Raw genomic sequence first — 26,495 nt, forward strand, 5'->3', positions numbered from 1 at the left:
AGACCCACCAACGCCTCTACTTTCTCAGAGGACAAAGGAAATTTGGCATGTCCACTATGACTTTGACAGATGTATCACAGAAAGCATTCTTTCTGGTTGTGTCACAGCTTGGTATGGCTCCTGATCTGCCCAAGACCGCAAGGAACTATAAAAGGTTGTGAATGTAGCCCAATCCATCACTCAAACCAACCTCCCATCCATTGACTCTGTCTACACTTTCCGCTGCCTCGGTAGAGCAGCCAGCATAATTAAGGATCCCACGCACCCCGGACATTCTCTCTTCCACCTTCTTCCTTTGGGAAAAAGATCAAAAATCTGAAGTCAGGACTCGAAAACAGCTACTTCCCTGCTGCTGTCAGACTTTTGATTGGCATTAAGTTGATCTTTCTCTACACCCTAGCTATGACTGCAACATTACATTCTGCACTCTCTTGTTTCCTTTTCTATGAATGGTATGTTTTGTCTGCATAGCTTGCAAGAAATAATACTTTTCACTGTATGTTAATACATGTGACAATAATAAATCAAATAAGATGATCAGGTGACATTGCTGTGGGTGGGATCTTACTGCGTATTGTTGGCTGCTACGTTTCCTACAATACAGCAGTGTCTACACTTCAAGAAGCACTTTGGGACTATCTTAAGGTGGCGAAAGGCGCTAGAGAAATGCAATTCTCTGTAAGCAGCCACCATGTGCTCCTTCCGGCAGAGGGAGCCGGTAATCCACTAAAACCCAAATATCCACAGAGAGGGAGAGCAAGCCTCCAGCCCGAGTCGGTTTCAAGTTCCCCCTCGGAAAATGTGGCTGGTTGGTGCCCAATGGTCTGGGAGCTGTGCTCAGATGTAGCTATGGAGATGGCGAGTGGCTGGTTGCTTTGACAGGTGTGTGTGTGTGTCAGCTTTAAGAGGCAGACAGCGGCTATGTACAACAAGGGGAAAGGATGTACGGTCCCCTCGGACGGTCAGGCAAGGGAAAAGTAAGTGGCAGCGAGAGACAGGAGCGAGAGGAGGGGGGGTAGATAAGGAACATTTGTGCTTTTTTTTGCAAGAATTAAAGCGGGAGCTGGGGGTCTGCGGGAGGAGCGGTTCCCAGTGGAAGCTGCCGGTTTCGGGGGGGGGGGGGGGATGCTGAGCAAAGCGAGAGGTGGGGGGCTTCCCCTGTAAACTTTCTGCTCATTTCCCCGGCATTTAATATATTTTTTTCAATATTTGGAATTGAAAAGATATTTGAGGCAAAAAGAAACCTCGCGCGTTCCCAAAGTGTGATCCTGTTCCCTGAGATTTTCCAAGTTTAAATTCTGAATATTTACATTTTAACTGAGTGGGGAAAAGCCAGCAGTTTAATTTCATTGTCAATTTCATAGCCTGGGGAGGGAAAATCTCTCTGTAGCCTGGGGAATGTTTTGTTCCCATATATTTATTTATCCTGGGATTTATTGTGTTTGTCTACAGCACTTAAAAATTGTAAGAATAAACTGTTTATTGCAAAAGATAAAGTTTTGCCTTCCAGTAAGGTTTGTGTGTTTGCTCTGTGTAGGTTAGCGCTTTATGTTTACGAATACTTGCTACATGTGGGAGCGCAGAAATCTGCACAGACTTTCTTGTCGGAGGTAAGAGTCTCTCTCACTCTCTCTCTCCCTCGTGTGCTTTTAAAGTTCCCAGATGAAAACTGCCTTTCTAATTCCTCCTTTTCCCCCCACTCTGCCCTGATCCCTTTCCTGATTTTTTTTTTTCAGATCCGTTGGGAGAAAAATATCACTTTGGGAGAACCGCCCGGATTCCTGCATGCCTGGTGGTGGTAAGTTTTTTTTTGCCTTGCAGAGTTTTATTTTAAAGTGTTGATGTTCTGGAGACTGGCTCTTCAAACAAAGGAAATGTGATTCCAGCTGGCGAGGAGGGAGCTCCTCACCTCTCTGCATCCTGCTTGTTTATTGCAGCTCACACTCTCTCTCTCTCTGTCCCTTCACAAACTTACTTGGATTCGCTTGGGCTCTTAAAGGGGCTTAGGACACACTCGGGATCTGCAGAACTTGGCTGTGGAATGGGGTGCCCCGTGTGCTGTTCTAATTCACCAATGCCCCTAGACTCCACCCTGTTGATCTGAGCACCCCCTAGTCTTGCATCCCAAAGTGAGACAGGGTGAAATTCAGCCAGGAAGTTCCCATTCCCAATCCCTGCTGGGATTTGTCTGCAGATGTACATTAGCTGAAAGAGCAATCTCTTCCCCAGCCCCGGCCAGGCTCACCCCGGTGGTGTTGGCATCAGTTGTGTACAGTTCCAGTAAAGAGGAAGTGCCTTCAGGAGAAACGGAAGATTGTGGGTAAAGCAGGGGAGAGCCGCAGGTCAGATCAGCAAGTTCCACGTCAACTCCAATGAAGTGGGTGAATGCTTGGAAGGAGGCAAGGTTTGCAGGGCTCTGGGGAGGCAGAGCTGGAGGAGCGGACCTAATCAAAAAGACAGGGGCACGGGCACAGTGGTTAGCACTGCTGCTTCACAGTGCCAGGGACCCAGGTTTGATTCCTGGCTTGGATCTCCGTCTGTGCGGAGTTTGCACATTCTCCCCATGTCTGCGTGGGTTTCCTCCAGGTGCTCCCGTATCCTCCCACAGTCTGAAAGACGTGCTGGTAAGGTGCATTGACCTAAACAGGTGCCGAACTAGCAACTAGGTGAATTTCACAGTGGCTTCATTGCAGTGTTAATGTAAGCCTAACTTGTGACTAATACATAAACTTTAATGGCTTCAAATGCTGTGTATATTCGGGTGGCATGGTGGCTCAATGGTTAGCATTGCTGCCTCATAGCCCCAGGGACCCAGAGTTTTGGGTCACCACTGTCTGTGTGGGATCTGCTCGTTCTCCCCACGATTGCCTGCGTTTCCTCCGGCTGCTCCAGTTTCCTCCCACAGTCCAGAGGTGAGCAGGTTAGGTTGCTTGGCCATGGTAAATTAGCAGGGTATATATGTGGAGTAACAGGGATAGGGCCTGGGTGGGATTGTGGTCGGTGCAGACTTGATGGGCCGAATGGTCTCGTTGTGCAGTAGGGATTCTATGATTGTAAAACTGTGGAATATTAAGTTTTGAGGTGCCAGGGTGGATATGTGGCTGTTTCCTGTTATCAATATTGACTGAATGATGTTATGATTTAAGAAGCTGGGTGCGGGACAGTTTGGTGACAATCTCTGCTTCCTTTTTCCAGTGTATTTTGGGATCTGTACTGTGCTGCCCCTGACAGGCGGGAAACCTGCGAACACTCGAGTGAAGCCAAGGCCTTTCACGATTATGTGAGTTTTATGCAAATTTTATTCATTGTAGGAAGTGATTCTGTGCCTTGTTGGAGGCACAGATCAGTTCTGGCAGGGGAGAGATTGTACCTTTGTGATTCTGTGTGTCTCTGTTGTTCTGCGTGAGAGAGAGAGCCTGGAATTCTGCTCCTGTTAAAGGGCAGGTGGATTTTAACCAGGGTCCAGTTGTCCCTGTGTCAACTGTTATCGAGATATTCAAAACCCTGATTTTCACATTCCCAGGTACCTGGGCGGTGATCGGGGGGCTGGGGGGGTTGGGGGTTTGGTGGGCTGGCAGGGAGCATGAGGTGGGATCACACTGTGAAACCTTTTAACAAGGGCAGTTGTACCTGGGAACTGATCTCATCTAAACTCTGACATTTTCAACTTTTTAATGGTATTGAGTTTGGTGTGTGAAGTCACTGCTTAATCAGCAGGGGAAGGATTACTCACTGCGTAACTGTACAAGGTCACTGTTTATTCTGGGTGAGGATCATTCACTGTAACTGTACAGAGTCACTGTTTATTCAGCAGGGTAAGGGTCACTTACTGTGTAACTGTACAAGGTCACTGTTTATTCTGGGTAAGGATCACTCACTGTGACTGTACAGAGTCACTGTTTATTCAGCAGGGTAAGGATCACTCACTGACTGTACAGAGTCACTGTTTATTCAGCACAGTAAGGATCACTCACTGCGTAACTGTACAGAGTCACTGTTTATTCAGCAGGGTAAGGGTCACTCACTGTGTAACTGTACAGAGTCACTGTTTATTCAGCACAGTAAGGGTCACTCACTGTGTAACTGCACAGGGTCACTGTTTGTTCAGCACAGTAAGGGTCACTCACTGTGTAACTGTACAGAGTCACTATTTATTCAGCAGGGTAAGGATCACTCACTGTGTAATTGTACAGAGTCACTGTTTATTCAGCACAGTAAGGGTCACTCACTGTGTAACTGTACAGAGTCACTGTTTATTCAGCAGGGTAAGGATCACTCGCTGTGTAACTGTACAGGGTCACTGTTATTCTGGGTAAGGATCACTCACTGTGGAACTGTACAGAGTCACTGTTTATTCAGCAGGGTAAGGATCACTCGCTGTGTAACTGTACAGGGTCACTGTTATTCTGGGTAAGGATCACTCACTGTGGAACTGTACAGAGTCACTGGTTATTCAGCAGGACTAAGATTACTCATTGACTGTATTCCAGACTAACCACACCAATGTTCTTTATATTTAGGTAGTGACACTTTATAAGACCCTTGTTAAAATCTTCCTCTTTGTCCAAGTTGCTGCTTGTCTCTCCAAATACTGCCTCACGTAACTTGGTGTTAAGCTTTGAATTTTAAAGCTCCAGTGAAGAGCCCTGGGATGTTGCTGATGTTGAAATGTTATATAAATGAAAGTTGTTGTTGTTCCCTCAACATTTTTGACCATGTGGTAACTTTAATTAAATTGGAACATTGCTCAGGAGCAGCTCAGTATCAAATGTCATTGTTCAGTTTCCCACCGTTGATATCCAATTGGTGTCCACGGGCTGGATGTGACCCCGATGCTCAAAGTGCCAGTCAGACGGGTAAGTGGAGTTGAAGTTTCTGCGGGGACTGTTTCTCCAATCGGATGCCGTTCCTCTCCTGCGTTTGCATCAATGAGCCTATCAGCAGCAAACTTTTAAAAAAAATCATTTATGGGATGTGGGTGTCACTGGCTGGAGTAGCATTTATTACCCATCCCTAATTGCCCCTTACACTGGTAGTGAGCTGCCTACCTGAGCCCATCGCAGTCCCTGTGGTGTAGGTATACCCACAGTGTTGTTAGGGAGGGAGATCCAGGATTTTGACCCAGTGACAGTGAAGGAACGGTGATATATTTCTAAGTCAGGATGATCTATAACTTGGAGGGGGGAACCTGCAGGTATCTGCTGTCCTTGTCCTTCTAGCTGATAGTGGATGTAGGTTTAAAAGGTGCTGTCTAAGGAACCTTGGTGAGGGGATTAAATGTTTGTGGATGGGGTGCCAATCAAGTGAGCTGCTTTGACCTGGATGGTGTCGAGCTTCTTGAATGTTGTTGCAGATGCAGTGATTCAGACAAGTGGGGTGTATTCCATCACACTCCTGACTTGTGCCTTGTAGATGGAGGACAGGCTTTGGAAAGTCAGTCCTCTAACCTGCTCTTGTGGCTCCTGCAGAAATATTCAGCAGCCGAGATGATTGACCTCCAACCACCACAAACATCTCCCTGACTCCAAACAGCGGAGAGCATTCCCCGGATTCCCATCAACTCCAATTTTGCTAGGGATGCTTGATGCCACATTCGGTCGAATGCTGCCTTGATGTTGAGGGCTGTCACTCTCGCCTCACCTCTGGAATTCAGCTCTTTTGTCCATGCTTGAACCAAGGCTGGAATGCGATCAGGAGCTGAGTGACCCTGGCAGAACCCAGACCGAGCATCACTGAGTAGGTCATTGCTGAGTGAGTGCCGGTTGGTAGTGCTGTTAATGACCCCTTCTGTGTGAGAGAGAAACACACCAACGTGTAGTCACACAAGGAGTGAGGGTGAGTGAGTGAGCACCCTGAGGCTGGAGGTGTGCTGGTCATGCACACGCTGATCTCTCACACTCTAATGGTCATGTGTATTAATTATTCAGTTTTAAAATGATCATTATTGCATTATTTTTGCTCAGCCAGTTGTTGTTTTTATTGATACCTTAACCTTTTTGAATTGGTTTTGCTAAACCTTCTCTCAGCCCCTCAGGTGAGGAGGAAATAATGGAAAATGTGGCGGTGAGCAAAATGGTTTGACAAACCCACCCTACACTCAAACCAAGCATCCAATAGGGCAGCACAGTGTGGGACCTGGGTTCGATTCCTGGCTCAGAATGTCTGTGGAGTTTGCATGTTCTCCCCGGTGTCTGCACGTGTTTCCTCCAGGTGCTCCGGTTTCCTCCTGCACTCCAAAGATGGGCAGGTTAGCTGCATTGGCCATGCTATATTCTCCCTCAGTGTACCTGAACAAGTGCTGGAGTGTGGCGACTCGGGAATTTTCACAGTAACTTCATTACAGTGTGAATGTAACCCCACTTGTGGCTACTAAATAAACCTTTTACTTTCCATTGTAGCTTTCTGATCATCCCATATCCTCCTGAAGTGCCAATTATCACTGGGGTATGGGTTACACACACACACACACACACACACACACACACACACACACACACACACACGAGGGTATGAGAAGCCCAGCCCAATTCAGCACAGGATTTTCAGAAGTATCGATGGCTCTCAGTCAGGGTTAATGATCGAGTGGTTCTGAAGGTAGTTGATAATGGAGTGGGAGAGAGAACTTTATCTGAGGATAGAGATGCCTAATTGAATGTAAGTTTTATATGTTTATCGCACCTTTCACATTCTGTAGACATCCCAAAGCCCTATAGAGACTTTGATTTTATTTACTATTACCACGTGTATTTGTATACAGTGAAAAGTATTGTTTCTTGCGCATGATACCTGACAAAGCATACCATTCACAGAGAAGGAAAGGAAAGGGTGCAGAATGTAATATTACAGTCATTGTGAGAGTGCAGACAAAGATCAACTTTATATGAGGTAGGTGCATTCAAAAGTTTGATGGTATCAGGGAAGAAGCTGTTCTTGAGTCGGTTGGTACGTGACCTCGGACTTTTGTACCTTTTTCCCAATGGAAGAAGGTGGAATAGAGAGTGTCTGGTGTGTGTGGGGTCCTTAATTCTGCTGGCTACTTTACTGAGGCAGCGGGAAATGTAGACAGAGTTAATGGATGGGAGTCTGGTTTGCGTGATGGATTGGGCTACATCCCTTTATAGTTTTTTGCAGTCTTGGGCAGAGCAGGAGCCATACCAAGCTGTGATACAACCAGAAAGAATGCTTTCTATGGTGTATCTGTGAAAGTTGGTGAGAGTTGTAGCTGACATGCCAAATTTCCTTAGCCGCCTGAGAAAGTAGAGGCGTTGGTGGGCTTTAATAACTATAGTGTCGGCACAGAGGGACCAGGACAGGTTGTTGGTGAACTGGACACCTAAAAACCTGAAGCTCTCGACCAGTTCTATTTTGTCCCCATTGGTGTAGACAGGGGCATGTTCTCCTTTACACTTCCTGAAGTTGATGACAATCTCCTTTGTTTTGTTGACATTGAGGGAGAGGTCATTGTTGCCGTACCAGTTCACCAGATACTCTATCTCTTTCCTGTACTCTGTTTCGTCATTGTTTGAGATCTGACCCACTATGGTGGTGTCATTAGCAAACTTGAAAATTGAATTGGAGGGGAATTCAGCCACACAGTTATAGGTGTACAAGGAGTATAGTAGGGGGCTGAGAACACATCCTGGTGGGACACCAGTGTTGAGGATGATCGTGGAGGGGGTGTTGTTGCCTATCCTTCTGATTATAGCCTGCGAGTTAGGAAGTTCAGGATCCAATCACAGAGGGAGGTGTCGAGCTCCAGGCCATGGAGTTTGGAGATGAGTTTCGCAGGAATAATGGTGTTGAAGGCTGACTTCAATAAATCGGAGTGTGTCATAGATATCCTTGTTATCTAGGCGTTCCAGGGTTGAGTGCAGAGCCTGGGTGATGGCGTCTGCTGTGGACGTGTTGCAGCGATAGGCAAACCTTAATGGATCTAGACAATCTGGGAGGCTGGAATTGATTTGTGCCATGACGAACCTTTCAAAGCACTTCATAATGATGGATGTCAGAGCCACTGGCCGATAGTCATTAAGGCGCACTGCCTGGCTTTTCCTGGGTACCAGGCGTCTTCTTGAAGCTGATTAAAGACCTCAGATTGTTGTGAAGAGAGGTTGATGATGTCTGCGAATACCCCCGCCAGCTGATCCGTGCAGGATCTGAGTGGTCGTCCGGATAGCCCATCTGGGCCAGTCACTTTCCGTGGGTTGACCTTTGAGAAAGCTGCTCTGACATCTGCAGTGGTGACCCTGGATACAGGTTTGTCTGAGGCTTCCAGGGTGGAGGGCGTGGTCTCGCTGATCACTTGTTCAAACCAGGCGCAGAATGCATTGAGCTGATCAGGGAGGGGTGTGTTGGAGCTGGTGATTTTACCTGCCTTCACCTTGTAGCCTGTTATGTCTTGCAGACCTTGCCATAGTCGGCAAGGGTCGGTATGGCTAGCCTGGGACTCTCGCTTGGTCCGGTACTGTCTTTTGGCATCTTTGATGGATCTCCTTAGATTGTACCTGGCTTTCTTGTACAGGTCAGGGTCACCTGATTTGAACGCCTCAGACGTGGACTTCAGCAGACAGTGGATATCCCTGTTCATCCATGGTTTCCGGTTGGGGAAGACGCGGATTTGCTTCTTTGGCACACAGTCTTCGACACACTTACTGATGAAGTCAGTCACTGCAGTGACGTACTCGTTCAGACTGGTCGCAGAGTTTTTAAATACTGATCAGTCCACTGACTCCAAGCAGCCCCGTAGGAGATCATCAGATTCCTCAGGCCAACATTGCACGACTTTCTTTGATAGATTCTCCCGCTTCAGTTTTTGTTTGTAACCTGGGAACAGGAGCACAATCTTGTGGTTTGATTTGTCAAAGTGTGGGCGGGGGATAGGGTGGTAGGCATGTTTGATATTTGTGTAGCAGTGGTCTAGGATGTTTGGGCCTCTGGTGGAACAGGAGACATTTTGGTGGTAACTTGGTAGGACGCTCTTAAGCTTGGCCTGATTGAAGTCCCCGGCCATGATGAACAAGGCCTCTGGATGTTTCACCTCAAGGCTATCAGTAGTGGTGTATATTTCATCCAGTGTGACCTTCACATCCGCATGGGATGGGATGTAAACTGCCATCAGGATAACGGAGGTGAACTCCCACATTTTAGCGTCAAGTATTCTAGGTCCGGGAAGCAGAATCTCATCAGTGTTGCCCCATCTAAGCACCACGAGGTGTTGATTTCGGAAGCAGATCCCACCTCGCCTAGCCCTGCTTGAGGCCGTTGTATGGTCCATTCAGTGGATTGAGAGGCCCTCTGGATGTCGGGCAGAGGCTGGTGAAGCAGGAGTGAGTCATGTCACGGTGAGACAGAGCACACAGCAGCGCCTTGGTTCTCTTTGAAAAGCGAGTCCATCTTTAAGTTCATAGAGCTTGTTTTCCAGAGATTAGACATTTGCTAGGAGTGAGTAGGGGAGGGGCGGGGGGGTGCTGGGTTTCACTCTCACCCCCATGGTTCCACACTTCCTGGGGTGACTACAATACATTCTCAAAATGTACTCACTGTTGCATTATGGGAAATGCAGCTGCCATTTGTGCACAGCAAGCTCCCACACCCAGCGATGTGATAAAACCAGATTATCTGTTTTAATGATGCTGGTTGAAGGATAAATATTGGCCCAGAGCACCCCACCTGCCCCTCTTTCTCTTTAATGAGGGTTGCCATGAGGTTTTTATACATCTACGTGAGAATGTAGACCTGGTTTTACTGATAGGCCTGCCCTAGAATCGGGGCGGGTGAGGCTCGCAGAACGGCATTCTCCGCTGGCCTCAGGTGTGACCTTATGAGCCTCGGATGGGCCTGCTGGTAAAATTCCGGCCATGGTCTTAGTTTAACATCTCATTTTGAGAGCTCATCTCCAAAGGTGCAGCACTAGCGTATCAGTGTGGATTTAGAAATCAGGTTTCCAAAGGGGAACTCGAACCCACTGCTGACTTTGAGCAGTGAGTGCTGCGCACTGGGCCACGCTGCGCACTAGGCCGCACTGTGCAGGCGGGTGTCTGTCTGGAGGCCAACTGACTGACCCCACTGGCACATTGACAATGCCTCACTCTCTGTGATCGGGTCTATCTGCCTTCCTGTTTCTTCCCTTCTTGCTCCTTGTGGCTCAAAAACGCAAGGTGTAAGGAATCTGACCCCATTGCTGAATGAGAGTGAGTGAGGGGGGAGGGGGCGCAGCTCAGGAAGGCGATATTGGCCTGGGAAGGGCTGCAGCACATGTCCCTCAGCCCAGCCTCATCCTCCTTTAAGCTTAGAACATTAAAGGCTGATCGAACTGAACGAGTTGCATTTATATACCGCCTTTCATAGCTTCAAGAAATGATCTTATTGAAGTGGTTTAAGATGGTTAAGGTAGATAGAAAGGAACTCTTTCCTCTGGTGGGGGCAAGAGTCCAGAACAGACATGGGCGGGTGACATTAATGTTAGAGCCAGGTTGTTTAGGGATGACATTGGGAAGCGCTTCTCCACACAAAGGAGTGGAAATCCAGAACTTTCTCCCTCAAAAAGCTGGGGGTCATTTGGAATTTTTGAGACGGAGATAGATTCTTGTGTGAGAGATATGGAGTAATGACTGGGGAATGATGTGAGGTACCAATCAGCTCTAATTACTAGAATGGCAGAACAGACGTGAGGGGCCAAATGGCTATTTTCCATCGACTGTACAGCCTGCTGTATAATACAACCAGAATGGACATTTGGGGTTCTGAAATCAGGGCCTTATTCCCGGGTTGTGAAGTAGTTATCGGTGATTTCTTCACTCTACACACCCCCTGGCCTGCTGGGAAGGTGGTTAGTGCTGGAGTGACAGGCCAAAGCTCTGAGGACGTGCCGTGAGGCGATTGACCGAGGATTGATGCTGTGTTCGCCTGACCTTTGATCCTGACGTTGGGTCTGATGCAGCAGATGGAAGGATTGTTGTTGATGAGCTCTGTCCTGTGAATTTGGTCCCTGGATTCCCGTCAAGTGTGAACACTGGGGACAAATAACCTCACTGAACAGCTCACGATCTCCATGGCAAAGTACCGTCTGCGCGCACACACATCTTTGGGGAATGTAAATATGATTATCTGCACTTTAAAAACTGTTACTCTTTTAGTTGGTTTGTCAGAAATGCCCCTGTCAAAGCAGAGATCTTTTCTGTTTTTTTTTCCATCTGTTGACAATGGGGCAACTCTCCTTGTAGTTAATTAAACAAAAGGTATAATCTGATGGTCAGGGTCGTACTGTGTTCGCTAAGACTTGGAATATCAGGGATGATTTATTTGAGGTTTTTAACGATATTAAGGGGGCAGACAGGGCAGATCGAGAGAAACCATTTTCATGAACTGGGGAGTCGGCAGAATCTAAAAATTAGAAGCAGACGTTACAGGAGTGAATTCAGGAGACGTTTCTGCTCGGAACGAGCAGTAAAAGTTTGAATCTCTCTTCTGCAAATGACAATTGATGCTCGATTGATTTTTTTTTAAAACTGAAATTTCTTTTTATTAACTAGAGACATGGTGAGATAATGGACAAAGGTGGGATATTAAGGGTCGGCCACAGTCTCATTGTATGAAGCAGAGGAAGAGGGCTGAAATGGCCTTCAGTTTACCACCTCCACCATCTCCAGGGCAATGAGGAATGGGCAACAACTGGCCTCATCCCAAGATAGAATAAAAATAAGTGATATAGCAATAGAGACCTTCGGTAAATGGATGATTGCTATGAAGTTGCTTCCCTCTCTGAATATTTCAGCTCCTTTTAATCTTTTTTTTCCTCTTCTGCCATTTTTCACTCATTAAACTCTTAATATCCAATGTATGCCAGAGGAAATGATTCAATTCCTCAAGACTGTTCTTCCATCCAGTCATATCACGGATGATCTGTGCCCCAACTCCAGAAATCTCCCTTCCCTTTCCCCAGCAGATATCCCCCGATCCTGAGTCTCAGAATCCCAATGAATCGGCCACCTCTGCAATTTTCCCGGAGAGATTTCTGTTCCCCCCCACTCTGTGTGAGGAAGTGCCTCCTGATATCACCCAGGACAGCCTGGTTCCAGTGTCACAGTTCAGCTCCCTTATTCTGGAGGAAATAGTTTCTCTCTATCGACCCTATTGAATACTTTAATCGTCTTAAACCCCTCGATTAGACCACGCCACAATCTTCTATCTGCAAGTCAGCGTGATGGGTGGAATTCCCCAGCCCTTCCTGCCAGCAGAATCTTCTGGATAAAAGCCAATTACTGCTCATGCTGGAATCTCAAAACCAAAAGAGAAGGTGCTGGAAAATCTCAGGTCTGGCAGCATCTGTAAGGAGAGAAAAGAGCTGATGTTTTGAGTCCAGATCCCCCTTTGTCAAAGCTAAAAGGCTGAGGAAGTGGGAGATATTTACACTGCAAGGGGGAGGGAATGAAAGATGAGTCATAGCCACAGAAACAAGGGGAAAGGCTGCTAATGGCAGCCCACAGAGAGAATAGGTTTGAATGGCCAGCAGAATCTTCCAGTCCTGCCTAAGTCCAGCCCCGCTGTAAGATCCCTGACATAGGGGAGGAATGTAAATTGCCATAGGCTTTGGCGGGGCTGGAAGTTCCTGCTAGTTCCTTTATTCGTGTCACAAGTAGGCTTACATTAACACTGCAATGAAGTTACTGTGATAATCCCCTAGTTGTCACACTCTGGCACCTGTTCAGGTACACTGAGGGAGAATTTAGCATGGCCAGTGCACCTAACCAGCAAGTCTTTTGGACTGAGAGGGGAAACCGGAGCACCCAGAGGAAACCCACGAAGACACGGAGAGAACATGCAAACTCCATACAGAGAGTGACCCAAGCTGGGAATCGAACTGAATCCCTGGCGCTGTGAGGCAGCAGTGCTGACCACTGTGCCAGCCGTAGGCTGATAGTGAGCCATCTCTGTCACGAGGAGTCTGGAGAATTCTGCCCGTCTCCTTTGTGAACTTCCCAGAGCAAACAGTTTCTACTTATTTCATAAAAGCCCAACATTCTTTCTGAAAACCTCGAATAACCTTCTTTGCTCCAAGGAGAATAATTCCAGTTTCTCCAAATAAATTAAAGCCCCCAACTTTGATTTCATCTTGGAGAATCTCCTCTAAGGCTGTGACATCCATCCTGCAGTATGACACCCAGAAATAGACACAATACTCCAGCTGAGACCTAGCCAAAGATTAGTCGTGGTTTGCTAGAGCTTGCTTGTTTTTTTGTGTGTGTGTATTGCCCAATAAGAGAGCACAGGAGAATCAGAAACTCACATGTCTATGATACTAAGCTTGAGTTTTAAAATTTGTGCACAAGGCTGTCTTATATTCCTACCTGCTCCTGTCCTTCACTCTGATCTCAGTGAAGTGAGATGCAGCATGTTGTGTGATGTGTGTCATGGTGTTAGTATGAGAATGCTTGATATCTCTATCTATTCACCCAGTACTGTTGAGTTTAAAAAAAACAGTTGATTTATATTGATCAAAGAGTCACAGAACTGTTACAACACAGAAGGAGGCCATTTGGCCCATCATGTCAGCACTAACTCTCCAAATGAGTAATTTACTTGGTGCCATTCTCCTCCATTAGCCCCTCCCATTATTCCTCTTCACAAAACAGTCTAATTCCCCAATTTGAACCTGCCTCCACCGCACTCTAGCAGCGCGTTCCAGATCCTAACCACTCGCTGCAGGAAAATAGTTCCTCTTGCTTCTATTGCAAGTTACTTTCCATCTGTGTCCTCTCGGTTTGAGCCCTTTCACAAGTGGGAACAGTTTCTCCCTATCTACTCTGTCCAGATTTTGAACACCTCCATCAAATCTCCTCCCAACCTCTTTCTCTCCAAGAAAAACAGTCCTAACACCTCCAATCTATGTTCATAACTGAAGTTTCTCCTGAATCTTTTCTGTATTCTCTCCAATGCCTTCACACCCTTCAAACACCCTGAGTTAGTGGTACATTAACAATATTGTTAGGATACACAGGTGAAAGATACTTTGAGCACATATAAATCAGCGGCATGTTATCTTAATTTCGTTTGATGATGTTCCTTTATAAATTTTCTCATTTGTTACAGTACCCCTTTAAGGAGCTATCACTTTAATTTGATCTGTTTATTTGTTAATTTGTAGTTGGTTACAGTTGTAGTCCAGAATATAAATAGGAGACGGTTCGGACACTGGGTGTGTGTACGGAGAGCTTTAACACTGAACAAAGTCTATAGAGAAAATCTCTGTGCCTTGGTTTCAGTTTCACTAGCTGGCTTAGATCCTGTTAACCTTCAGAACTGTACATAATGCTCCAATTGAGGCCTAACTAGTGCGTTATACAAGTTCAACGTAACCTTCTTGCTCTTGTACTCTATGCCCGTACTAATAAAGCTTAGGATATTGTATGAACAGAACAAAGAAAATCACAGCACAGGCCCTTCGGCCCCCCCAAGCCTGCACTGACCATACTGCCCGACTTAACTAAAACCTCCTATCCTTCCAGGAAGCATATCCCTCTCTTCCCATCCTATTCATGTATTTATTAAGCCGCCCCTTTAAAAATCACCACCGTATCCGCTTCCACTACCTCTTGCAGCAACGAGGTTCCAGGCATCCACCGCCCTCTGTGTAAAAAAAAAACTGCCTCGTACATCTCCTTTAAACCTTGTTACTTGCACCTTAAACCTGTGCCCCACCCTGGGAAAAGACTTCTGACTATCCACTCTGTCCATGCCTCTCATAATCTTGTAGACTTCTATCAGGTTGCCCCTCAACCTCCATCATTCCAGTGAGAACAAACCAAGTTTCTCCAACCTCTCCTCGTAGCTAATGCCCTCCATACCAGGCAACATCCTGGGTAAATCTTTTCTGTACCCTCTCCGAAGCCTCCACATCCTTCTGGTAGTGTGGCGACCAAAATTGAACACTGTATTCTAAGTGCAGCGTAAGGTTCATTATGCTTCATAAAGCTGCATTATGACTTGCCAATTTTTAAACTCAATGCCCCAGCTGATGAGGGCAAGCATGCCACTTGCTTCTTGACTACCCTCACTACCTGCATTGCCACTTTTAGTGACCTGTATACTTGTATACCCAGATCCCTCTGCCTATCAATGGTTCTTAATGGTTCTGCCATTTGCTGCATTTTCCCCATCTGTATTAGACCTTCCAAAATGCATTACCTCACGTTTGTCCAGATTAAACTCCATTTGCCATCTCTCTGCCCAAGTCTCCAACTGATCTATATCCTACTGTATCCTCTGATGTTCTTCTTCACTATTGGCAAATCCACCAACCCTTATTAATGTCTCTGCCACCTTCAGTAACTTCTGCACGTATATTGCCAGATCCCTCTGATTATGCATCCTCACTGGAATTGTATCTTTTTAATTTTATATTGTTTCTGCCCGTTGAAGTGGTGGAGGCTGCCTCGCTAAATATTTTTAAGACGCGGGTTGATGGGTTTTTGATAAGCGAGGGGATTAAGGGTTATGGGGAGAGGGCGGGAATGTGGAACTGAGACACGACAGATCAGCCATGATCTTATTGAATGGCGGGGCAGGCTCGAAGGGCTAGATGGCCTACTCCTGCTCCTATTTCTTATGTTCTCCATCTTCTTCCTACCAAAATAAATCACCAAGGCCTAAGTCATCAATACATATCAAGAAAAGCAAGGGGGCCCACACTGTCCCTAGAGAGCTCCACTCCAAACCTTTCTCCAGCTCCAAAAATATCCATTAAACACACCTCACTGTTTCTTTTCACTCAGCCAATTCGTATCCATGTCGCCGCTGTTCCTTTTTATACCTTGAGCTATAATTTTACTCAAGTCTGTTGTGTGGCATTGTAGCAAATGGTTTTGGTTGTCTAGGTACACCACATCAACAGTATTCCCCCTCATCAACCGTCTCAAAAAACCCCAACAAGTTAGTTAAACATAATTTTCCCTTAAGAAATCCGTGCTGAATTTCCTTAACTAACCTGCAATTGTCTATGTAACTATTAATTTTGTCCCTAATTATTGTTTAAAAGTTCCCCAATCACTGAAGTAAAACTGAGTGGACAGTAATTGCAATTGTAAGATTTATATTCTCCAGTCTTCTGGCAACATCTCTGAGTCTAAGGAAGACTGGAAAATTAGGGCTAGTGCCTTTGCAATTTCTAATCTCACTGCCCTCAGTATCCTTGGATGCATCTCATCTGGTGCTGGTGATTTATCAATGTCAAGTACAGATAGCCTATCCAATATCTCCTCCTTATCTAGCATCAGAATTACTTCCTCTTTTATCACAGTCTGGTTAGCATCTTCTTCCTTGGTAATAACAGATACAAATTGCCCATTTAATACCTCAGCCTTGCCTCCATGTGTAATATTCTTCATTTTGGTTCCTAATCAGCCGAACTCCTTTTACTACCATTTTGTTACTTATACGCCTGTAGAAGATTTTGGGATCCCCCTTTCTGTTAGCTGCCAGTCTCTTTTCGTGCTTCCTCTTTGGCCTCTCTTATTTCCTCCCCTCCCCCACCCACCCTAACCTTCGATATTCAGTCTGGTTCTGAACGCTATTTTCTACCTGCCTTCATAAATTCACTTTTTCTTCCTTATCTTAGTTCCTGTTATCATTGAAGGAACTCTGGATTTGTTTACCTTTCTGTTTTGAGGGAATATACATTAAATGGAGTCATAGAGGTTTCTAGCACAGAAGAGGTCCTTCAGCCCATCGTGGCTGTTCCTGAATGTGCCTGAACTGTTCTATTTGTGTTCTGGATCTAGATGGGGTTTCTTTAGGGTTTGCCTTGTACTCTAAGAAAGCTGCCATACACTGTTATTCGTAAAAAACCATTCATGTTTATTTACAGATCTGTATACGGTAACTCGATACCAGGTTGTACTCCTGCTTCTCATCAGATCCACATTACTGATGTCACAATGTCACATGATATTGTATCATAGTTACATCAGTATCAGGTCTCCCAATGTTAACCCTTTACTCCACATCTCCCTTTGTGATGTAGGAGATGTAGAGACTCAGAGGTCACAGAGTTGGTCTTGAGATAAAATTACTGCAGATGCTGGAATCTGAAACCAAAAGAGAAAACGCTGGAAAATCTCAGCAGGTCTTTGAGATGGGGTGATGGGGTAGTCTTTGAGATGCCTCTTGAGATGGGGTAGACTTTGAGATACCTTTACCAATCTCTCATATAGAAATATAGAAACCCTACAGTGTAGAAAGAGGCCATGAGGTCCATCGAGTCTGCACTGACCACAATCCCACCCAGGCCCTGACCTGGGTGGGATTACGTATTTACCCGCTAATCCCCCAACTTACACATGTCAGGACACTAAAGGGCAATTTTTAGCATAGCCAATTAACCTAACCCGTACATCTTTGGACTGTGGGAGGAAACCGAAACACCCGGAGGAAACCCACACAGACACGAGGAGATTGTGCAAACTCCACACAGACAGTGACCCAAGCCAGGAATCAAACCCAGGTCCCTGGAGCTGTGAAGCAGCAGTGCTAACCACTGTGCTACCATGCCGCCCCCGGTCCTGTTTTTTACTTTGAGGTTAAGGGTGAACTGCACCCTCTCGTCATTCTATAGGCGTGCCTTCCTGGGTAATTGTAGAGTGTTTTCTGGTTCCTTTTCTCTATCCAGATCTGATATTATGTCCAAGGTTCCATGATCAGATTGAGACTCAAGGGGCTGAATGTCTTTCTCCTGTTCCTGTGGTTTCATTCCCAAAGATATTGAGGCTCTTTGATTCCTTCTGGTATTTCCCTGGTCTGTCACACCTCTGTAAGATCCTGCTTATGGAGGCCGCACGATTACAATGCCTTCTTTCTGTTGGTCTTGTATCCCAGGTCTGTTCTCACCCCGTTGAAATTGGCTTTTCCCCAGTTAATTATTTTTATTCTGGATTTTTTTTGTCCTTCAGCCAGCCTGAATAATACAATGATCATTGTCCCCTGAATGTTCTCCTGCTGACACTTGGCCCACCTCACTCTCAAACCAGCTCGAGCTGCGCCTCCCTTTCCATTTGGACTAGAAACGTACTGGAGAAAATTTTCCAGGGCATGTTCGAGAAATGTTTCCCACAGCTGGCAAGAACGCTACTATCCCTGCCATATTTGTGTTAGGGGATTTTCATGGTAACTTCATTGCACTGTTAATGTAAGCCTACTTGTGACAAAGAAATAACCTTCAAGAATTAACGTTGAAGTCTCCCATTATACCAATGCAAATTGCAACGTCACGCTATCAGAACTTTAAATAATCAAACAACCTTATCCAACTTTAGCTTGTTCCTGGAATCTAATCAACGGGTTCAGAGTGGTTTATATATAGAATAACAGATATTTGTGAGCAAGGTTCAGGGTGTTTATATAAAGAATAACGGATACCCAGGAGTGAGTTACAGACTGGAATCTAATCGAGGGGTTTGGGGTGTTTATATATAGAATAACAGATACCCGGGAGTGAATTACAGACTGGAATCTAATTGAGGGGTTTGGGGTGTTTGTGTAGAGAATAACAGATACCCGGGAGTGAATCACAGACTGGAATCTAATCGAGGGGTTCAGGGGGATTACGTATAGAATAACAGATACCCGGGAGTGAATTACAGACTGGAATCTAATCGAGGGGTTTGGGGTGGTTTATATATAGAATAACAGATACCCGGGAGTGAATCACAGACTGGAATCTAATCGAGGGGTTCGGGGGATTACGTATAGAATAACAGATACCCGGGAGTGAATTACAGACTGGAATCTAATCGAGGGGTTCAGGGGGATTATACTGGTATTTTCAATGTTTCTTTGTTTGCCTAATTCTCTCATTGGTTGAATAAACTGCAAATCCAGATGATAATTTAGGGAGATTGGATCTGGCCCGGACCCTGTGCACCGCATTCCTGACACACACAGCACCCCCCAGCTCCCACAGAGTGCTATATCCATTGTAACATTAGCAGCTCAGCATGAAGGGGAATTGCTGTAAGTCAGAACCAGAGGCTTTTTCATCTCGGAGTGAGTAGATGACCTACTTTCATTCTGGTAGCAGGATTGCATGCTTCATCCCAAGGGAATATTTTCTCTCATTCCAAGCAGAACCTTCTGACTCCAGCATATAAAATCCACAAGCAATGGAATGCAAACTCAAATCCGCTTTCCCCTGGGGCGTTTGGGAGAAACTCTCCCAAATGAAGAGGCTGAATTTCTCATTGTGAGGGGGGGGGCGCTGAGCAGCTGGAATGGTGAAAGCAAATCTTTCCTCCCCCACCGCCCACTCCCCTGCCAGCCCCCTTCCCCCTCACCCCCCTCCCCAAGCCATGCAGCAAACTCTCTCAGCCATACACCATCCCAGGCGAATAATTTCCCCGCTCTAGCAGCGCTGTTTTGTAGTATCGGTTACCTATTTGTCAGTTTATCGATGGTGAATTCTCCTTCAGTGTTTCCGTTGCCTCCGGACTGGACAATTCCAATGTTTTCCTATCTTCTAAAAACTTCAGCTCATCTAATATCCTCCTGCCCGGATCCGAACTTGCACCAAGTGCCCATTCCCCCAGTGGGTCTGTGCTGTCTGACCCACACTGGTTCCTGGTCTGACAAAACCTCAATTTAAAAAAATTTCCATCTTAATTTCCCTACTTCCTGACACTCCCTCCGGATTTCCTTCACGGTCTCGGTCCTGGGAGAGACCGAACCTGAATTTCTCCCTGTATCTTTAGCCCCCAAAACACTCTGCAGCAAATTATTTGATTTGATTTATTATTGTCACATGTATTAGCGTACAGTGAAAAGTAGTGTTTCTTGCACATGACACAGGCAAAGCATACTGTTCACAGAGAAGGAAAGGAGAGAGTGCAGAATGTAGTGTTACAGTCATAGCGAGGATGTAGAGAAAGATCAACCTTGACAGCAGCAGGGAAGAAACTGTTCTTGAATTGGTTGGTACGTGACCTCAGACTTTTGTATTTTTTTCCCGATGGAAGAAGGTGGAAGAGACAATGTCCGGGGTGTGTGGTGTCCTTAATTCTGCTGGCTGCTTTGCCAAGGCAGCGGGAAGTGTAGACAGAGTCAATGGATGGGAGGCTGGCTTGAGTGATAGATTGGGCTACTTAGTTGGCTACTTAGTAAATTAGTTACTTTTTAAAGGGTTTCATTGGTGTAGCGACTGTTTTGGCAGCCTAATCGTGCACAGCAAGATTCCACAAATTATACAAGAACATAAGAAATAGGAGCAGGAGTAGGCCAACTAGCCCTTCGAGCCTGCCCCGCCATTCAATAAGATCATGGCTGATCTGTCGTGGCTCAGTTCCACATTCCCGCCCTCTCCCCATAACCCTTAATCCCCTCTCTTGGTGCTGTGGTGAGAAGGATGCTGGCCAGGACAACTCAGTGCTCCTTCAGTTATTGCTGTGGGATTTTTAAACAAGGCTCTAAACATGGGAAAATGTTCTGAACAATTGTTATCTCTAGCAGTGCAGCACCCTCACACACTGGAACTGGGAGTATCAGCCTCAAATCTCAGAGAGAGGCATAGACCTGCTGGAGTACAGCTTAATAAGCCTGGCTGGTATAGGACAGTGACATTAAAATATTCCTCTCTCCTTCACAATTAACATTTGTTTCTGCTGCTAGTCCAGTTGGAGTTCTGACGTTTCTGGTGGATTTGGAGTTAATGTTGAGGGTTCTCCAGTTTTTTGGTGGGCCTGGGGTTAATATTCAAGGCATTCTCCAGTTTATGGGTGGGTTTGGGGGTTTATATTGGGGGTTCTCCAGTTTACTGGTGGGTTTGGGGTTAATTTTGAGGGCCCTCCAGTTTATTGGTGGGTTTGGGGGTTAATATTGGAGGTTCTCCAGTTTGTTAGTGGCTTTGGGGGTTCTCTAGTTTACTGGTGGGCCTGGGGTCAATATTCAGGGGGTTCTCCAGTTTACTGGCGGGTTTGGGGGTTAATATTGGGGGGTTCTCTAGTTTACTGGTGGGTTTGGGGTTAATTTGAGGACTCTCCAGTTTACTGGCGGGTTTGGGGGGTTAATATTGGGGGTTGTCCAGTTTGTTAGTGGGTTTGGGGGTTCTCTAGTCTACTGGTGGGTCAATATTCAGGGTGTTCTCCAGTTTACAGGTGGGTTTGGGGTTAATATTGGGGGTTCTCCAGTTTACTGGTGGGTTTGGGGTTAATATTGGGGGTTCTCTAGTTTACTGGTGGGTTTGGGGGTTAATATTGGAGGTTCTCTAGTTTACTGGTGGGTTTGGGGGTTAATATTGGGGGTTCTCCAGTTTACTGGTGGGTTTGGTGGTTAATATTGGGGGTTCTCTAGTTTATTGGTGGGTTTGGTGGTTAATGTTGGGGGTTCTCCAGTTTGTTAGTTGGTTTGGGGGTTCTCTAGTCTACTGGTGGGTCAATATTCAGGGTGTTCTCCAGTTTACTGGTGGGTTTGGGGTTAATATTGGGGGTTCTCCAGTTTACTGGTGGGTTTGGGGTTAATATTGGGGGTTCTCTAGTTTACTGGTGGGTTTGGGGGTTAATATTGGAGGTTCTCTAGTTTACTGGTGGGTTTGGGGGTTAATATTGGGGGTTCTCCAGTTTACTGGTGGGTTTGGTGGTTAATATTGGGGGTTCTCTAGTTTACTGGTGGGTTTGGGGTTAATACTCGGGGCGTTACTGTGCTCAGGATTTCCTGAGTTGTGTTTGTATTGGCAGAGGCTTCAAGGTGGTAGTGATGTTAGCTGCATTCGCCTTCTGAAACCAATGACACTCTGGCTCGAAGCCAGGCCCCTAACAACCCAGGAGGAGGGGGGTGGGGAATGAAGGGGAGCAGGAGAGGAGGAGGGTGAGAAAGTGGGTGGGAACAGTATTAAGGACTGCTCCTGGCTCACAGGGGATAGAATTTGCAGAGCTTGTTCTGAAATAACCCGCTGGTAAAACTGTTGCAGTATTTTAAAGACGTGACTGAACAGGATGTTCAGTTACAATCTGCTCGTGTCCAAATATATTATCCAACCTTGAATTGTGTCTGTTGCCAGCCTGTTCTCGTTACAGGAACTCCTGCAGCTCTTTCTGTATCTCGCCCCGATCCGCATTCTTTGGGGTTAGAGTTAACTGTCAAACCAATGTGAACAAGAGGGGTCGGTTTAACAACAACGGAGAATCATATCGTGATTGAGGAGAGATTCGCAAACAAAGCCACAGAAGGAGACAGCAGAGGTGTGAAAGGGACTTTGAAGGAGGAGTGAGAGAAAGGCGCAGAGGTTTAGGGAGGGAATTCCAGAGCTTGGAGTGCAGACAGCTAAAGGCACAACCACCAACGGAGGAACGATTCAATACCGGGAAAAGACAAGGGACCTGAATTTGAGGAGCACCCAGATTTGGGAGGGTTGTAGGATTGGAGGAGGTTACAGAGATAAGGAGGGAAAAGAAGGTAGAGAGATTTAAAGGTTCAAGATATTGTGTAATTAGGAAGCAGTGCAGATGAGTGAACAGAAGGGTGATGAATGAATTGGAGTTAGAAAACCAGACAATCTGAAGCTGATGGAGGGTTGGCCAGGAGTGTATTGGAATGGTGAAGTCTGGCAGTATTACTATTCCTAGGCCACACCAGCACATTGTTGGTGAGGTTAAGGGCCAGAAGCATTTTGTTTAAAGTAGACAAAGTATAAGATTCAAGACACTTACTGAGTGAATAGCGATAAAAGATTCCACTGGTTTTGAACAAATAAAAACAATCTTTACGACACAAGGTCAGACAGATAAAACAATTTATAATATCTTTCACTCCTGGCATTCAGGGTAATTATGAGGTGCTTGTGAATTAACAGGCAAACTGTGGTCAAGCACCCCACACGACACAATAAACAACAGATACAACCAAAACAGATTCCACGGATTTCTCAACAACCCACCCAGACATCAGTAATCAGCTTAGGCCAATTTCACTGAAACTCCCGTCTCTCTTATGTAGGATTCTAATGATCACGTTCAAAGTTCTTGTCTTGGGACTCTGCCAAAAATTGCTCCAACTCGGGTGGCTTTTACAACGGCCAGCCTCGCGAGATTCCATTTCTCTGGAACTCCCAAGTAAAGGTGGTTAGCGCTGCTTCCTCACAGGCCAGGGACCCGGGTTTGATTCCCGGCTTGGGTCACTGTCTGCACATTCTCCCCATGTCTGCGTGGGTTTCCTCCGGGTGCTCGGGTTTCCTCCGGGTGCTCAGATTTCCTCCCACACTCCGAAAGACGTGCTGGTTAGGTGCATTGGCCGTGCTAAATTCTCTCTGTGTACCTGAACAGGCACCGGAGAGTGGCGACTAGGAGATTTTCAGTGGCTTTGTTGCGGTTTTAATGTATGCCTGATTGTGACACTAATGAATAAATTTAACGTATACACTCAAACTCCAATTAAAAGCACAACTTCAGCTCTGCAGCTGGGCTAAGCAGAACACTCCTGCTCCAGAGGGTACCTTTCCTCCAGTGGCATGCAGCACAGACTCAACAATCATCGACTGCCTCCTTGGAGCTTCTCCTGAGCCCACTTCACTTCATGTGTGTTCCCCACAGCCCTTTACAAACATATGAAAATACAAAATGGAAGCAGGAGGCCATTCAGCCCCTCAAGCCTGCTCTGCTAGTCAATAAAATCATGGCTGATCTGTTTGCATTGAGTTCCATATTCCCACCTATCCCCGAGAGCCTTAGATTCTTATCGGAAAAGGGAATCTTATCTACTTCCACCTTAAAAATATTCAGTGACCCCGCCTCCACCACCATCTGAGGCAGAGAGTTCCAAAGTCGCTCAACCTTCTGAGAAGAAAATCTCTCCTCGTCTCTGTCCCAAAAGGGCAACCCCTAATTTTAAATCAGAGCCCTCTCGTTCTGGACTCCCCCCACAAGAGGAAACATCCTTTCCACGACCACCCTGTTGAGACCGTTCAGGATGTTATAAACTTCAATCAAGTCACCCCTCACTCTTCTAAGCACCAGCAAACCCAGTCTGTCCAATCTTTCCTCTAAGACACCTCACTCATTCCAGGTATCAATCCAGTAAAACCTCCTCTCGACTGCCTCCGACACATTCTCATTCTTCCTTAAATAATGAGACCAAAATTGCACACAGTATGAAGTGTGGCCTCACTAATGACTTGTATAACTGAAGCGTAACATCCTTCATTTTATGTTTAATTCCTGTTGTAATAAACAATAACATTACATTAGTCTTCTTGCTCACTAACTTTTTGTGACTCATGCACTAGAGCACCCAGATCCCTCTGCACCTCCGGACTCTGCAGCTGTTCTCTGTTTAAGTGATTCTCTCCTTTTTTATTCTTCCTGCCAAAGTGAACTTCACATTTTTTCCCATTATACTCCGTCAGCCAGATTTCTGTTCACTCATTCAGCCTATCTATATCTGTCTGCAACCTCCCCATGCCTGCTTCAGAACATACTTTCCTGCCTATTTTATGTTGTCTGCACACGTAGCTACCGTGCTTTCACTCCCCTCATTTAAGTCATTGTTATAAATTGTAAAAAAATGGAGGCCCCTCCAGGATTCCTCTCCTCACACCCTGTCAGTCAGAAAAAGATCCATTTATGCATACTCTCTGTTTTCTGCCAGCCAGCCAATCTGGTTAATGTGTAACCCCTTATACCAGGAGGGTTTATTTTCTGCAATAACCTGTGATGTGGCAGCTTATCAAATGCCTTCTGGAAATCCAAGTCCAGAACATCCATCGACTCCCTTTTATCCACAGGACCTGTTACTCTTTCAAATAACTCTAATAAATTGGTTAAACATGATTTCCCTTTCACAAAACTATGCTGATTCTTCCTAATTGCCTTACGTTTCTCTCAGTGCCCAGCTATAACCTCCTTAATCATCGATTGTAGCACATTCCCCATGACTGACACCAAACTAACTGGCCCTTAGTTTTCTCTTCCCCCCCACCCAGCCTCCCTGAGGGATTATATTTGGCTCTTTCCAGTCAGATGGCCTACTCCCTCTTTAGCCGTCTGTTTTAGACACTAGAATGAACCTACTTGTCTCTAATTGGAGCTTCTTTTTCTGCTCCTCTCTTTCTCAACCTAACTGGGATCTGTCTCTGTCCTCTACCTGGGACATCCTTGTGGGATCTTTCCCTATCTCAGACACTTGCCAGCAATGCTCCTCTGCACCTGCTCACCTGACCCCCGGGTACTCGCACCTTTTCTCCCTTTCTGTGCACAGGTGCTGTGAGCCTGTCCTGAGCCCAAAGAACTTGCAGATTGTAGAATTGCGCACATGCACACACTCACAGTATCAAACATTCTCCCTCCCCCCCCCCCCACCCCGTCACACGCACACACACTCACACTATCACACATTCTCCCCCCCCCTTCTCTCAGACACACACACTCACACTATCACACATTCTCACCCCCCCTTCTCTCAGACACACACACTCACACTATCACACATTCTCCCCCCCTTCTCTCAGACACACACACTCACACTATCACACATTCTCACCCCCCCTTCTCTCAGACACACACACTCACACTATCACACATTCTCCCCCCCCCCTTCTCTCAGACACACACACTCACACTATCACACATTCTCACCCCCCCTTCTCTCAGACACACACACTCACACTATCACACATTCTCCCCCCCCTTCTCTCAGACACACACACTCACACTATCACACATTCTCACCCCCCTTCTCTCAGACACACACACTCACACTATCACACATTCTCACCCCCTTCTCTCAGACACACACACTCACACTATCACACATTCTCCCCCCCCTTCTCTCAGACACACACACTCACACTATCACACATTCTCCCCCCCCCTTCTCTCAGACACACACACTCACACTATCACACATTCTGCCCCCCCTTCTCTCAGACACACACACTCACACTATCACACATTCTCCCCCCCCTTCTCTCAGACACACACACTCACACTATCACACATTCTGCCCCCCCTTCTCTCAGACACACACACTCACACTATCACACATTCTGCCCCCCCTTCTCTCAGACACACACACTCACACTATCACACATTCTCCCCCCCCCCTTCTCTCAGACACACACACTCACACTATCACACATTCTCCCCCCCTTCTCTCAGACACACACACTCACACTATCACACATTCTCCCCCCCTTCTCTCAGACACACACACTCACACTATCACACATTCTCCCCCCCTTCTCTCAGACACACACACTCACACTATCACATATTCTGCCCCCCCTTCTCTCAGACACACACACTCACACTATCACACATTCTCCCCCCCCCTTCTCTCAGACACACACACTCACACTATCACACATTCTCCCCCCCCCCTTCTCTCAGACACACACACTCACACTATCACACATTCTCCCCCCCCTTCTCTCAGACACACACACTCACACTATCACACATTCTCCCCCCTTCTCTCAGACACACACACTCACACTATCACACATTCTCCCCCCTTCTCTCAGACAC

At 46.2% G+C, this 26,495-nt stretch overlaps 1 protein-coding gene across 2 annotated transcripts in view; it reads left to right on the top strand.

Annotated features, from left to right (window-relative positions):
* The first annotated feature begins 802 nt into the window (after positions 1–802).
* The window catches only part of ssbp4 (single stranded DNA binding protein 4), a 111,454-nt gene continuing 85,761 nt past the window's right edge, over positions 803–26,495 (top strand). For both annotated transcript variants that reach the window (XM_080212795.1, XM_080212796.1), the window contains exons 1-4: positions 803–977; positions 1,538–1,610; positions 1,737–1,798; positions 3,196–3,280. In XM_080212795.1, coding sequence (XP_080068921.1) covers positions 922–977; positions 1,538–1,610; positions 1,737–1,798; positions 3,196–3,280 — 276 coding nt within the window. In that variant the 5' untranslated portion in view covers positions 803–921. The remainder of the gene's footprint in view (positions 978–1,537; positions 1,611–1,736; positions 1,799–3,195; positions 3,281–26,495) is intronic.

The sequence above is a fragment of the Carcharhinus amblyrhynchos genome, chromosome 26, assembly GCF_965287045.1.
Source record: "Carcharhinus amblyrhynchos chromosome 26, sCarAmb.v2.hapA, whole genome shotgun sequence".
NCBI classification, from domain to species: Eukaryota; Metazoa; Chordata; class Chondrichthyes; order Carcharhiniformes; family Carcharhinidae; genus Carcharhinus; species Carcharhinus amblyrhynchos.